The sequence below is a fragment of the Rhinatrema bivittatum genome, chromosome 2, assembly GCF_901001135.1.
Source record: "Rhinatrema bivittatum chromosome 2, aRhiBiv1.1, whole genome shotgun sequence".
In the NCBI taxonomy this organism is placed as follows: domain Eukaryota; kingdom Metazoa; phylum Chordata; class Amphibia; order Gymnophiona; family Rhinatrematidae; genus Rhinatrema; species Rhinatrema bivittatum.
The window spans coordinates 104010434-104022791 of record NC_042616.1 but is presented as its reverse complement, the minus strand read 5'-3'; the positions used below and the strand labels follow the sequence as shown (position 1 = coordinate 104022791).

Sequence of the window (12358 nt, the reverse complement as noted above, 5' to 3'; positions counted from 1 at the left end):
CGGAAAGCGGGCGCTGACTGTTTAGCGCCTGCTTCCTCTGCATAAATATTGCATCGGCCCCAAGATAGGTTGTGGTGCTTCATTGGAAATGTAGAAATTTCAGACCATATGCTGGTACAGAGCTCCAAAGTCACAAAATATGAATAGAACTGAAAAATGGAGGTTTAATATAAGTCTTATAAGAGAAGAAGAGAGAAATTATCAAAAGAGAAAATCAGGATTTGATATTAACTAATAAAAACTCAGTGACTTCACCAGGAATAGTATGGGAAGCCTGTAAGCCACTAACAGAGGTTATCTGATAGCAATTTCATCTTTTAAAAAGAAAAAAGTAATATTACAGTTAAAAAAAAAAATCCAGAAATATGGTATGGATTTTGCTATAGATAAACAATAGGCTTTACTAATAAATTTGCTGTGTACTCAAACTTTCAATTTTGTATAATACTCATACAAATTAACAAAATATGAAAATAAAAAGATATTGATGATGGTGAATAACAAGAGGGATCATAAGTTAGAGAGGAAAGACCTGAAAATTTAGAAACACATGTAAACAGGGAGAAAAAGAATAAGCAGAAATAGTAAAAATATTTATTTTTATTTAAAATATTTTGTTTTCCACTTATAGCAGACTAGCTGTACTAAGAGGCACACAATAAAATTCATAAAACACACACACAAACTAAAGGGGTCATTCTTTAAAATGCGATAACCACTGCAACATGACGTTAACATTTAAATGAGGGGAAGAGGCTGGGTAATAAAAAAAAAATGTTATTCTGGTACCGTTGCGGGCGATAATGTTTTACACATTATCGCCAGCAGTAGTGCTGGAAATAACACCACCTTTTGCTGTGACACTATGGGGGTGATAGTGTGCGGCATCATCTCAATGCGGCAGGTTGCACATTATCACCCTTCTGCCCCTTTTTTTTCGAGACTAATCATTCTACTATAATTATTCATATCCAAGATACAACAAAATGCACTCAACCACCTTAAATCTAATTAGGAACAGAGTTTTTAACTGCTTACAAAAAACCACAAGGTTATCCAGGAACCAAATAGATTCTAGAAAGGCATTCTATAGAATTGCACCTACTGCAGAGAAGGCATGGTGTCTCATCTCACTCAGGTGGGCCTCTTTCATGGGAGGTACGGCAAGCAGTTGCTTGCCAGAGAATCGTAAATGCCGAGAAAGCATCAAATTAATTGATTTTATTGTTTTATTTTTAACTTTTTTGTGTAATTAATATACTGCACACCAGTAATCACCATGTCATTTAAATTATAAACTCACTTCTCACAATAGAAAAAAACATTTTTTTAGAGAGGAGAGTGATATTTCATAAAGTACGTTCAAGATACCATCCAGGTAATCTTTGATGTTTTTTAATCATGAACACCACCTTCCACCCTGTTATATAATTTTTTCATTTCAATTTTTGTTACTAAGAAGATTGTTTATCACTTGTAAAATATTGTGAAAAGTTCACCATAAATATGAATGAAACCCGTTCATCAACTCATTGTAAACGAGCCATACTTAGCTTCAAACTGAGACACTGAGAAATCGAATCGGCATGAGCGTGTTTTACCCAACAAGGCCAAGTTTCGAATCTCTTCTTCGTCAGGGGAACCGCATCACCACTGCTCTTCTCAGCTGTTTTATGTTAATCCATCTCGTTTTCTCTAAATTCGAAAAATGTTCGCAGCGCGCTGCCTCTGTTCAAAAAAATGGCGGACCCGCAGTCTCATTCACAGCATCCTCAATTAAAGGGACTCCATCACGTGACACCTCACTGGCAAAAATGTCAATCAGCCAGTCCTTTAAAGCAGTGGTCCCCAACCCTGTTCTGGGGGCCCACCAGCCAGTCAGGTTTTCAGGATATCCACAATGAATATGCATGAGAGAAAATTTGCATGTTGTGGAGAAATTAAAAAAAAAAAAAAAAAAAGGCTTTCCTAGTAACTTCAAATAAGGTCTTATATTCACACTGGATGCTATCATAGGCCAACTTATTTACAAGAGTTTCTTGTACCATTTCCACTCGGCACGACACATCTCCCATTTCTTCAATACAAAACTCAAACATTAGACGAGTTATGGTGTTTATGCCTAAGAGAATCAACCTTTTGAGTAATGGAAGGGAGCTTTTGAACAAAAGCCTCTGCCAAGTTATCTACTGAAACATCACCTATAAAATCTGCGCTCTCATTCCATTCTTTGATAAATGGAATTAGCTCACTAGGTCCTTGAGATAATTTAGTAATTATATTACATACACGTTCCATAGAATTATCCAGAAAAAGAAGTTAAAAGTTTAAAGATAAATGTCAGACAAGCAACAGGTTGCAACAGATATTACTTAATGTTACCCTGCTCAATAAAACGCTCAGGGAGCAGTATCTGATCTGCCCTATGAGTGGCAGTAGTAAGTAACTGAGATAAATGAAAAGCAGACAAAAAGACTTGAAAATCCTGAAAAAACTCCTTTTGGTCTACTATCTAGGTGAATATTTAGATCACCAATAATCATAATCTTATCAATTTGCAAAAAAAAAGCAAAGTGAAAAAAAAATGTATTTCAGGAGGGCAGAATAATAAGTTTATAGTCCAGCCGTGCAACTTTACAGCTTAATTCTCACAACCATTTCCCAAATAAACAGACATTTGTTTCAGGTTAAGAATGCTTATAAATCTTAAGAACAACCCCCCCCCCCACCCACCCACCCATCCTTATATGCTGAAAAAACAAATAACTATCCAGGCACAAACAAATTAAAAAATGTGCAGGAGAGACATGTTTCTGTAATAAGCAAAATATCTAATTGGCCATCCAATAATAATGCAGAAACAACATCCAACTTCTTTTTCAAAGATGAAATATTAATACAGATCATAGACAGGATAGAAAACTTGGGAGGAAGCCCAATGTACAAGTTAACAGCAGAGCACAAGGGTATGTTAAGACCTCAGCCCTGTGATTGCATCTCATCTACAAGTTAGAGGATTGACCATATATACCTGTCCTGGTAATTACAGAGAGAGGTTCATGTTTCATCTCCCCCAAAAAAACAAAAACAGCAAACAATATTACAAGCAAAGAGGCATGGCCCTTTGCCCAAAGCCCTTCACCAGCAGGGCCCGTCTGTGATCCCGTGGTCTTAAAAGCCCCCCATGCCCACCCCGATGATGACTAGGTAAGTGGGAGGAGAGTGACCACGCTAACCAGCTCTGTTGCTCAGCAGGAGTTTGGTCAAAGTTCCAGGCTCATTTACAGCAGAAACATATCCAGTGCAAGCAATTGATGAAAAGTAATTAAGAAATTAGCTGAAGAGTCCTCTTAACGTCACGTAATTGAGCAGTCCTATATCACAGCTTATGGATTGGTCATTGCAGCTAGACAAGGTTGTTGTTTGTTTGGCTACCAAGCATAACACTATTTCACAGTGGCAATGTATGTTACATTAATTAAACTTTGCTTTGTTCTTTTTAGGGTGTTCTCAGGATACACTTCATTGAAGCTCAGGACCTGATGTGGAAAGATACTTATATGAAAGGCCTTATTAAAGGAAAGTCTGACCCTTATGGAATTATTCAAGTGGGCAACCAAGTCTTCCAAAGCAAAGTCATTAAAGAAAACCTCAGTCCAAAATGGAATGAGGTTTATGAGGTAAAACACATTTTATATTTTAATATGTACTCCGCACTTACACAAGCACCTGAGCAGACATGACCTTGCAGCGTAATTTTGTGGTCAGCCACAGTATTTCCAAACTTTACAAGAGTTTCTTTGTGCATTGTTGATGTCTGTGGAAATCGCATATTGTGAGCTTTCAAACCATACAAAACACTGATGCCAATTCTAAGCTGTTTTCAGAATTTAAAGCTCAATTCTGGGGTTCACCCGTGACTGAGCTTTCTCGGTTGCGGACCCCTCTTCTGGAATTCTCTCCCATACAACCTTTGCTCCACACCTTGTATTAAACCCTTTAAAAAGATCCTTAAGTCCTTTCTATTTACGTAGGCTATGAGGTACACCTTCCTAAGAAATCCTTGCAAGCAGCTCTCTGTTATTACTGTTTGTTTGACGCCATGTTTGTTCTATTTTTATTTGATTATGTATGTTTTTTTATTGTACTCCGCCACGAACGTTTTGTGTAAGGTGTGCGGATAATACATTTTTTAAAATAAATTCTATACCACGTCAACTGGGGAGGCATCTACTGCCCTCTATTTGTAGAAAACACTTCTTCACAGAAAGGGCACCTCTCAAGGGAAGTGATGGAGGCAAAAGCAGTAACAGAAGGCATTGGAATAAGCACAGAGGAAAGAAGTAAATAAGCCGAGTGGACTAAGTGAACCTTACAATTCTTATCTGCCATCATTTTCTCTGCTTCTGTTTAAAAACTGAAAAAAAAAAAACAGTTTGACATTGATTTGCACTTTGTGAGCAAGGGGACAGTTTGTGATAAGCCGCCGAATCTTTTGGGCTATGATTATACTAAATAACATTTAACCGTAAAGATAAAATTTGGAGAGCTCCCTTTAGATGCCAGTAAATTCAGCCTTGTCAGTCTTACAGCGGCTGTGTACCCTGTAGACTGCTGACAAATAACTTGCAGCTAAGAGCAGCAGGAGGAAGCTTTATTGTGTTTTTGCTGAGCTCCCTGTGGCTTTTAGCAATCATCGGTATTCTCCCACCTCCAGAAAAAAGAAATGGTCACAAGTAGCTCTATGATAACCCGTTCTACTAGCTCACTGCTTTCTGTCCCATAACAGGATCCACCTTTCTAGTGGAACCCTATGCTGCTCAGAAGGTAACTTGGATCAGTCAGAAAGACAACTGAGGATTTTGGAGCAAGCTGATCTAAAAGTAGTATTGCCAGTCTGATGGTCCTGCTGCTAGACATATGACTTGGGTTCACGTCCCTGACCTGGCTCCTGCTTGGCAGTCTGGCAATGGCTAGAACATCGGTTCTCAACCTTTTTCCCATCGTGACACACCTGACAGACCACGCTCACATCTGTGACACTGCTCATTACAATTCATGGCGGAAATAAAAAAAAAATAAAGGCCTGATATTATTTTTATTGTTAAGAATGGCACAAGGGAAAGATTTAATCTGTCTGAACAGAAATTGCATAAACATCCCATACCAAAACAGCACCATAAAACTCCAATACGCCTCCTATTAGGAAAACAGACCAAGCCAGGCTGCTGTAGAGTCCTACACAGAAACTACACGCCAGCAGGATACCTCACCTCAGTCACATTCACATTCAGATCCTCACCTAACAAAGAATAAAGAGACCATAAAGTATAAATAGAAACATGCCAATGAAAACTGAACTGCAAACCACAACAAGCCAGAGATTCTGTGTGCAGTGTAACAAAGGAAAAAGAGAAACATCACCAGTGTCATAAAAGAAATCAAGAAATATAAAATCAATAGCAGTAAAACCAGCGGATGAATGAAATATCCAATAATTAAAAATTCATACCAAAAATTTCTAGAGACCAATAAAATATTTCCAAATTGCAGGCACAAAGACCCAATAATGAAAAATAATAATGATAAAAAAAATGCTTTGCTCTGTATACTTGGGAACGTTTGATATCCAGGTGCCCTGAGATTGTTTTGAGTTAGCAGGAGGAGGGATGGTTTGCTTGCAACTTTCTCCTCTCTCTGTCACACACAAGCTCTCTCTCTCACACTGGCTCTCAATCACGCACATTACACATGCTTTTTCTCTCTCACTTATACGCTCTTCATCACACATTTACACACATGCAGTCTTTTCACACATACAGAGGCTTTCAATCACACACTTACAAACATGCTTTTTCACTTACACACAGGCTCTCATTCACATACTCTCTCAACTACAAAGGCTCTCAGTCACACACAAACACACATCGTGCATAAACATGATCTCTCTCACACATACAGGTTCTCAGTCATACACTTACATTCATGCTATCTCTCTCACACACAAAAGATCTCAATCACACACACTCTCTTTTACATAAACAGGTTTTCAATCACACACACATACAGGCTCTCAGTCACTCACTTACATACATGCTGTCTCTCTCTCTCTCACACACACACACACACACACACGATCTCAAACACATATGCTTGCTCACTTTCTCTCTTCCCCCCTCTCGAGCTAGTGACAGCAGCACTCCTTCACTTCCAGTCCTCGCGGCCTCGAGAAAGGACTCCCATCGGCCACGGGGGCTGATGTTGCTCCTCTTGTGCTCTGTGCCGTGCTGCTCATTCTTAAGGCCGCACCTTAAGAACATAAGAAATTGCCAAACTGGGTCAGACCAAGGGTCCATCAAGCCCAGATTCCTGTTTCCAACAGTGACCAATCCAGACCATAAGAACCTTACAAGTACCCAAAAACTTTCTTCTTCGGGCCACACTGCCAGCACTAGCATGGTCTCTTCTTCCCGCGTGTGCGGCCACTGCATTCCACTTCCTCTTTCGGACCACGGGGGGCGGGAAGAAGAGACCATGCTGGTGCCGCTGACTCCAGCTCTCCTGCTGCATTCCGCCCGAGCTATCAGCATTTTAAGCCCTGGCAGAGGATGAATTCCTATTTCGCTGGGGTAGGGGGAGCTCTGGGCCAGCGGAGGACCGGGAAGTGTAGCGACACACCTGGGTGTGCTTTGGGACACACCGGTTGAGAACCGCTGCTCTAGAATCTGTGCTTGCAGCCCTTGTGCGGAAGAAGGGGAGCCTAGCCATCGCTTAACAGTGACACCTACTAGCTGACTTAAAATCGTACTTATGCCAAGTTTCAGAAGGAACCATGTTTCTTCCCTTCAGCTAGGAGACAGCCCCTGCGATGTCTGGGCTAGACTGACCGCAGAAAGGGATTAGAAAGGAGAGGGAATCCCAGCTAGCTCCAAATCAAAAAACCAATGGCTCCTCAGGCTCACCTCCCCCATCAAAAATATCAGTGAGTGGGATTGCTAAAGGCTCTGAACGGACTTGCAAGCTTGAAGGACTAAGCAAAGAGTATACCTAACTGTAAAACTAACAGCAAAATAATCTAAAAAGCATATAGCATTATTGCAACATAGAAAACGAGCTTTACCAAATTTCTCACTAGATTGGCACTTCTGTATTGAATCATGATTTTCCTTCCTTTGTAACTTCACTGAATAATCTTTTTTTTTTTTTTTCTTAATTTTACTGAATCCTAGCAAACCAACCGCAGTTCATCTATTTGGAAGTTTTCAAAATAGATGAGAGCAAAAGAAAAAACCGAAATCTAAAAATGCTGTATTTGAACTCATCTAGCTACAAAAAAACCCCACCTTTTTTTGAATTGCAAACCAAATGTTGTTCACCGTTAGGATTTAGCACAGAAGTGTTTCTTATTTTGTTAGGTGGGGGATGAATGATTTTAGAAATGTATCTTTAAGGTCTCTGGCTCTGCACGTGCAGTGTGAAAAATGGTTAAAATCTCATGGTGCTCTGACCTGCTTAGGAAGGTGCCAGCATGAAGCTGACTGCACAAAGCTAACGTAGTCACCATAATGACGGTTACAGTTAATCTTTGTGGTGATGCTCTAAGGGATGTATTATCACCTTAAAAGTTGTAGCCTTGCATTGTCACATGTACACACACATACAGAGAGAGACATTTAGGAATCCAACAAGTAGCTTGGCACTCTGGCACATTCATGGCAAACTTCACAGTGATATCATTAGATCTATGCCACCGGACATCAGCGCAGAACAGAAGCAGAGCAACACATTGGTGCCTGAGAAGCAAAAAAATCATTTTAACATCCAGCAGGTATGTCAGTGACTCTCTGGTTCATCGATGCAGCCATGCCCACATTGAGCAATACAGCATTACTCTGAAGAAGGTCATTTTCAGAAAGCCTGCTGATGTAGGGCTCATTTGTTCTCGTATTATACTGTGTACAGCTGTATACAGGTAGAAGTGGCAGCTCTGTTTACTTGTTCCAAGAAGCTTTGGAAGAGACCTGAACTGATACTGGTGCCAAGTTTGGGAGCTCCTGTGCTGCATTCTGCTTGTTCCGCCATCTCTAGCTCCCCATTACTAACACACAGGTCTAATTAAGGGCCTGTGTCGGGCTGTTTATATGACAAAGGAGTGATCATATATCTAGCCATCATTCAACAGAACAACTTGAATCAACTACTTTCATGTTACTTTGTTGACAAAATTAATAGCTGTACTCTCTTTCTCTCGAACATCTGGTTGTGATGTTGCTCATTATGTTGGCAAGTAAAGATGGATAAGTACTCTTGTCTATTCATTGTTAACTTTTCATTTGTTCATGGAGTTATTTATGTGGAACATTAATAAGGTAGAAAAGTATGTGCAGAACCATTGCCTACCCAGACTCTCTTCTTCTTGTTTATCTAGATAAGCACCTCAGATGAGTAAAAGTGGTTTAATGTCATTTTTGTCAAAACAAAATAAATACTTTTCAGGCTGGCTTAGTGACACCACTCGCTGCACACTGGTGTGTAAAAGACCTGGGTTTGATTCCCAGACAAGGCTTCTGCTCCCCAGGGCCAGCCAGGGTTGGGGATTCTGCGGAGGCAGTGTTCACAGCCTTCTGGGTGCAGGGACTCCCAACCATTATGCAAGGGTGACACCTAGTGGCCAGACTTGCATCTCATGCCTACAGCATTCCGTCTGGGGGGCCTGGTTTGTGGCCTTAGAGGAGATTGTCACTGCAGTGTCTGGGCTTGAGTTGGAAAAGGGATATTAATAGAGGAAAAACCCCAAGTGGGTGAGAGAAAAGGCTTATGGTGCCATAGCCAAACAATAGAGCTGGAAGCCCGAGCAGCAGAAGAAATTACTGGAGTGAAAATAGAGTATGCATGTCTGTGTGTGGGTGTTCTCTCTCTCTCTCTCTTTCTCTTTTATATAGATATAGATAGATAGATATCCCCTGCTCAGAGCACATAATATTTTACACCAAAATTACTGTGCAGGACTCATGGTTACACAGCTTTGTTTAACAGTGAGTCAAGATTTTGTAAGAGAATTTCTGTAGCAATTTTGGCTGCATCAGGAAAGCTTCCTTCAAGAAAAGGGGGTCAGAGTCATCGAGAGACAGGCAGTAGATGCCAGTTGGAGCCATTGTCAGAGACAGAAAATTTGTGGCAGGCAGCAGGGTCTGGCTCAGAGCAGTTCTAGTGACATGGGAAAGGCAGGACCTGGCTCGGAGGGAAAGGCTCAACAGCATGTAAGGAGGTACAGGGGAGTCAGCCGTAGGAATGATGGCAGCAGCATGATTGGAGGGACGCGAGGTGGTTAGGGGGGGGGGGAGTATGATTGGAGGGACGCGAGGTGATTAGGGTGGGGGGGAGTATGATTGGAGGGACGTGAGGTGGTTGGGGGGGAGTATGATTGGAGGGACGTGAGGTGGTTGGGGGGGGAGTATGATTGGAGGGACGCGAGGTGGTTGGGGGGGGGAGTATGATTGGAGGGACGCAAGGTGTTTGGGGGGGAGTATGATTGGAGGGACGCGAGGTGGTTGGGGGGAGTATGATTGGAGGGACGCGAGGTGGTTGGGGGGGAGTATGATTGGAGGGACGCGAGGTGGTTGGGGGGGAGTATGATTGGAGGGACGCGAGGTGGTTGGGGGGGGGAGTATGATTGGAGGGACGCGAGGTGGTTGGGGGGGAGTATGATTGGAGGGACGCGAGGTGGTTGGGGGGGGAGTAGAGGAGCAGTGACAGCTGGTGGGGGGGGGGAACTAGGGGCCCTGTGGCTGGTGGTGTTGAGGAAAACGACAAGAGGAGCGCAGTGACCAGAGTGTCATGCATGGTGGAGGATTAGAAAAGTGGAGGCTGCAGGTGCGCAGGATAAGGGAGCAGAGACGAGGTAAGAGTACTGCAGGAGCAGCGGCTGGAGGTATTAGTGTGAGCTGTACTTCCTGCTAAATAGTGCAGCACTCCCGACTGCAGAAGAAACCATGCTCTGGTATCACTGTAAGGGGTAGTGACAGAGAGCATGCAGGAAGATGGCTGTGAAGCACGCTGATACTTAAGCTTAGAAACAGTGACTGTTTAAATAATTCTCTTCTTTGCCCAGCAGCTCATGGTGGGCATCTGGCTTCAGCATCCTCCTTAGATGCTGTGAGCCGTTGTATGCAGGCCACTGAGGTTTTTCCACTGATTAATGCCCCCCTCCCCTCCCTGCCTGGTTTTCATAGTGATGGTTATCCATCTGGGAAGCATGGACCACTATCCCTTTGGGGGCCAGTGTTGGATAGCCTGCTCCCCCCTCCCCTCGATAGCATCCCTCCCTGGGGTCTGCAGATACTGCCTGCACTACTTCGGCCAACCTGAGGATCAGGGATCCAGATGAGAGAGTTGAATCTGAATCTCCTGTGCCATCAGGCTGGCCCTAAACTAACTTTAAAAATAAACTCTGCTTCTCAGGAAAAAAACAAACAAACAAGCTATTTACACCTTTGGTTAAGGTAAGAAGTGAAATACTAAGACAGTGTTTTCTCATCAATAGTTTTTTTTTTGTTTGATAATGTGATTGGCAGACTATTACATTGCATAATTAATATGAAGATAATGATATTTTTTCAGTGGGTTTTATCACTAATGGGAAAGCTATAGGCAGCATACAACACTTAGACACTTATATTTTGGGTGCTTTTCTCTGTGCTAAAACTCCTGCATTTGTTCTTTTAGGCTTTAGTGTATGACTATCGAGATGTGGAGATTCGTCTATATGATGAGGACACGGACAAAGATGACTTTTTGGGAAGGTAAATGCAGTTAGCTTATGTGATCTTTAACCCTTCAGATGTAAATAAATGAGGCCCGAAGGATGCCGAAATGTGCATCTCTCAAAAAAAAAAAAAAAAAAAGTGCTGAGAGAACTTGGCACATCCTTGTTATGCAAATTCTCCTCAAATTTTGAGAACTTTGTAAAAAAAAAAAAAATAAATAAATACATGAGTCTGTCATCTGTAACTTGCAATCACTTGCCACTTACCTCCATGACTCCCATCTCTCTTCGCAGGAATTGCCATTGTTGTTTTCTCTAAACTGTGTGCATGTATGTGTATTTGCATTATGCTGGCTCTTAGTGCCCAAATTTGAACTTGTTTTTGAAAAAGTTGCACAAAATGAACATTTTTGCGCCCACAATCTTTCAAAGATTTGAGGGAACGTTGATGGCCACAGTCAATCTTCTGGTACTTTCCAGTACTCTCACAGTGGCTTTGCATGGTCCTATGGTAGAACATATCTGATTAACTTCTCCGTGACTTGGAGTCCTCAGGGCCCAAGATTGAAGGAATTTCCGATGACCGTATATTTACAAGTGTGGAATAGTTGTGCCAGAGCAATACATTTAACTGTGATAAATGATAGCCGAGTATGAGCAGAACTTACCAGGCTGAGGGAAGCAATTGTGAATTTAAAAAGTTCTAATGGAGGTGGGGGAGCAGTTTACAGTAAGAAATCAGTTTTAAAACTGAAGCACTTTTCTCATCCATTGTGTTTCACTTATCGTTGTCAGCTCCTGCCAGGTAGTCTCTGATTCGTACAGTATTACAATTATAAAACTGCAAGGAAGCAATTTCGTCTGGACACACTGTAATTCATGTGATCTCCGTTTTCTTGGTTTACTAGCACCAGAACTCAGGATTCTGTGCATCTTAAGATATTTTTTATTGCTTCACAGTAACAATTGTGCAAATATACATGAAATTTTGTCGTCCTTCAGGTCACAGAGCCCTTCAGAAAATCTTTTTTTTTTCCTAAATATTATATTTTTTTTCTACTTCCCCGGAGGTAAAAAAGAAAAATAGAGATTGCACGTAAAGTCAAACCTTTGCATATTTTTCCTTGTTGACGTGTAGATGTGATGGCATCTTCTGATCTATGTTTCTTTTCTAGCCTCATGATAGATCTGACTGAGGTTGAGAAGGAACGCTTAGTAGATGAGGTGAGTCTCTCCCTGCTGCTGCCATGTCATCACAGATGGTTATGGTGTTTTATATCTTTACTCACTTTCCTCCCTAGTGTTTTACGGTTTTTCTGTGCTTTCAAAGCAGCAGGATTCAGTAGATTGCTTAAATGTGTAGTTAGCCTTTATGAGGCAGCATTTTCCAGATGCTGTCCTTGCTAAAATCTCTGGCAGGCCTGGTTTTCAGGATATGTGGGGAAGGAGTTGACTAGTGCTTTGCATAATGAATAAGGAACCAGGAAAGCCCCAGATGAAATCCTGATTTTGCTGCTAACACTTGTAATTTTGGGCAAGTCATTTTTTATTTCCCTTTGCTTCAGGCACCCCATTTACATTTTAAACTCTCTG

The 12358-nt window shown here is 41.6% G+C and overlaps 1 protein-coding gene across 4 annotated transcripts in view; it reads left to right on the top strand.

Annotated features, from left to right (window-relative positions):
- ESYT2 (extended synaptotagmin 2) overlaps positions 1-12358 on the top strand; it is a 310854-nt gene that overhangs the window by 200755 nt on the left and 97741 nt on the right. For all 4 annotated transcript variants that reach the window (XM_029588514.1, XM_029588510.1, XM_029588509.1 and 1 more), the window contains exons 9-11: positions 3504-3680; positions 10726-10802; positions 11941-11989. In XM_029588514.1, coding sequence (XP_029444374.1) covers positions 3504-3680; positions 10726-10802; positions 11941-11989 — 303 coding nt within the window. The remainder of the gene's footprint in view (positions 1-3503; positions 3681-10725; positions 10803-11940; positions 11990-12358) is intronic.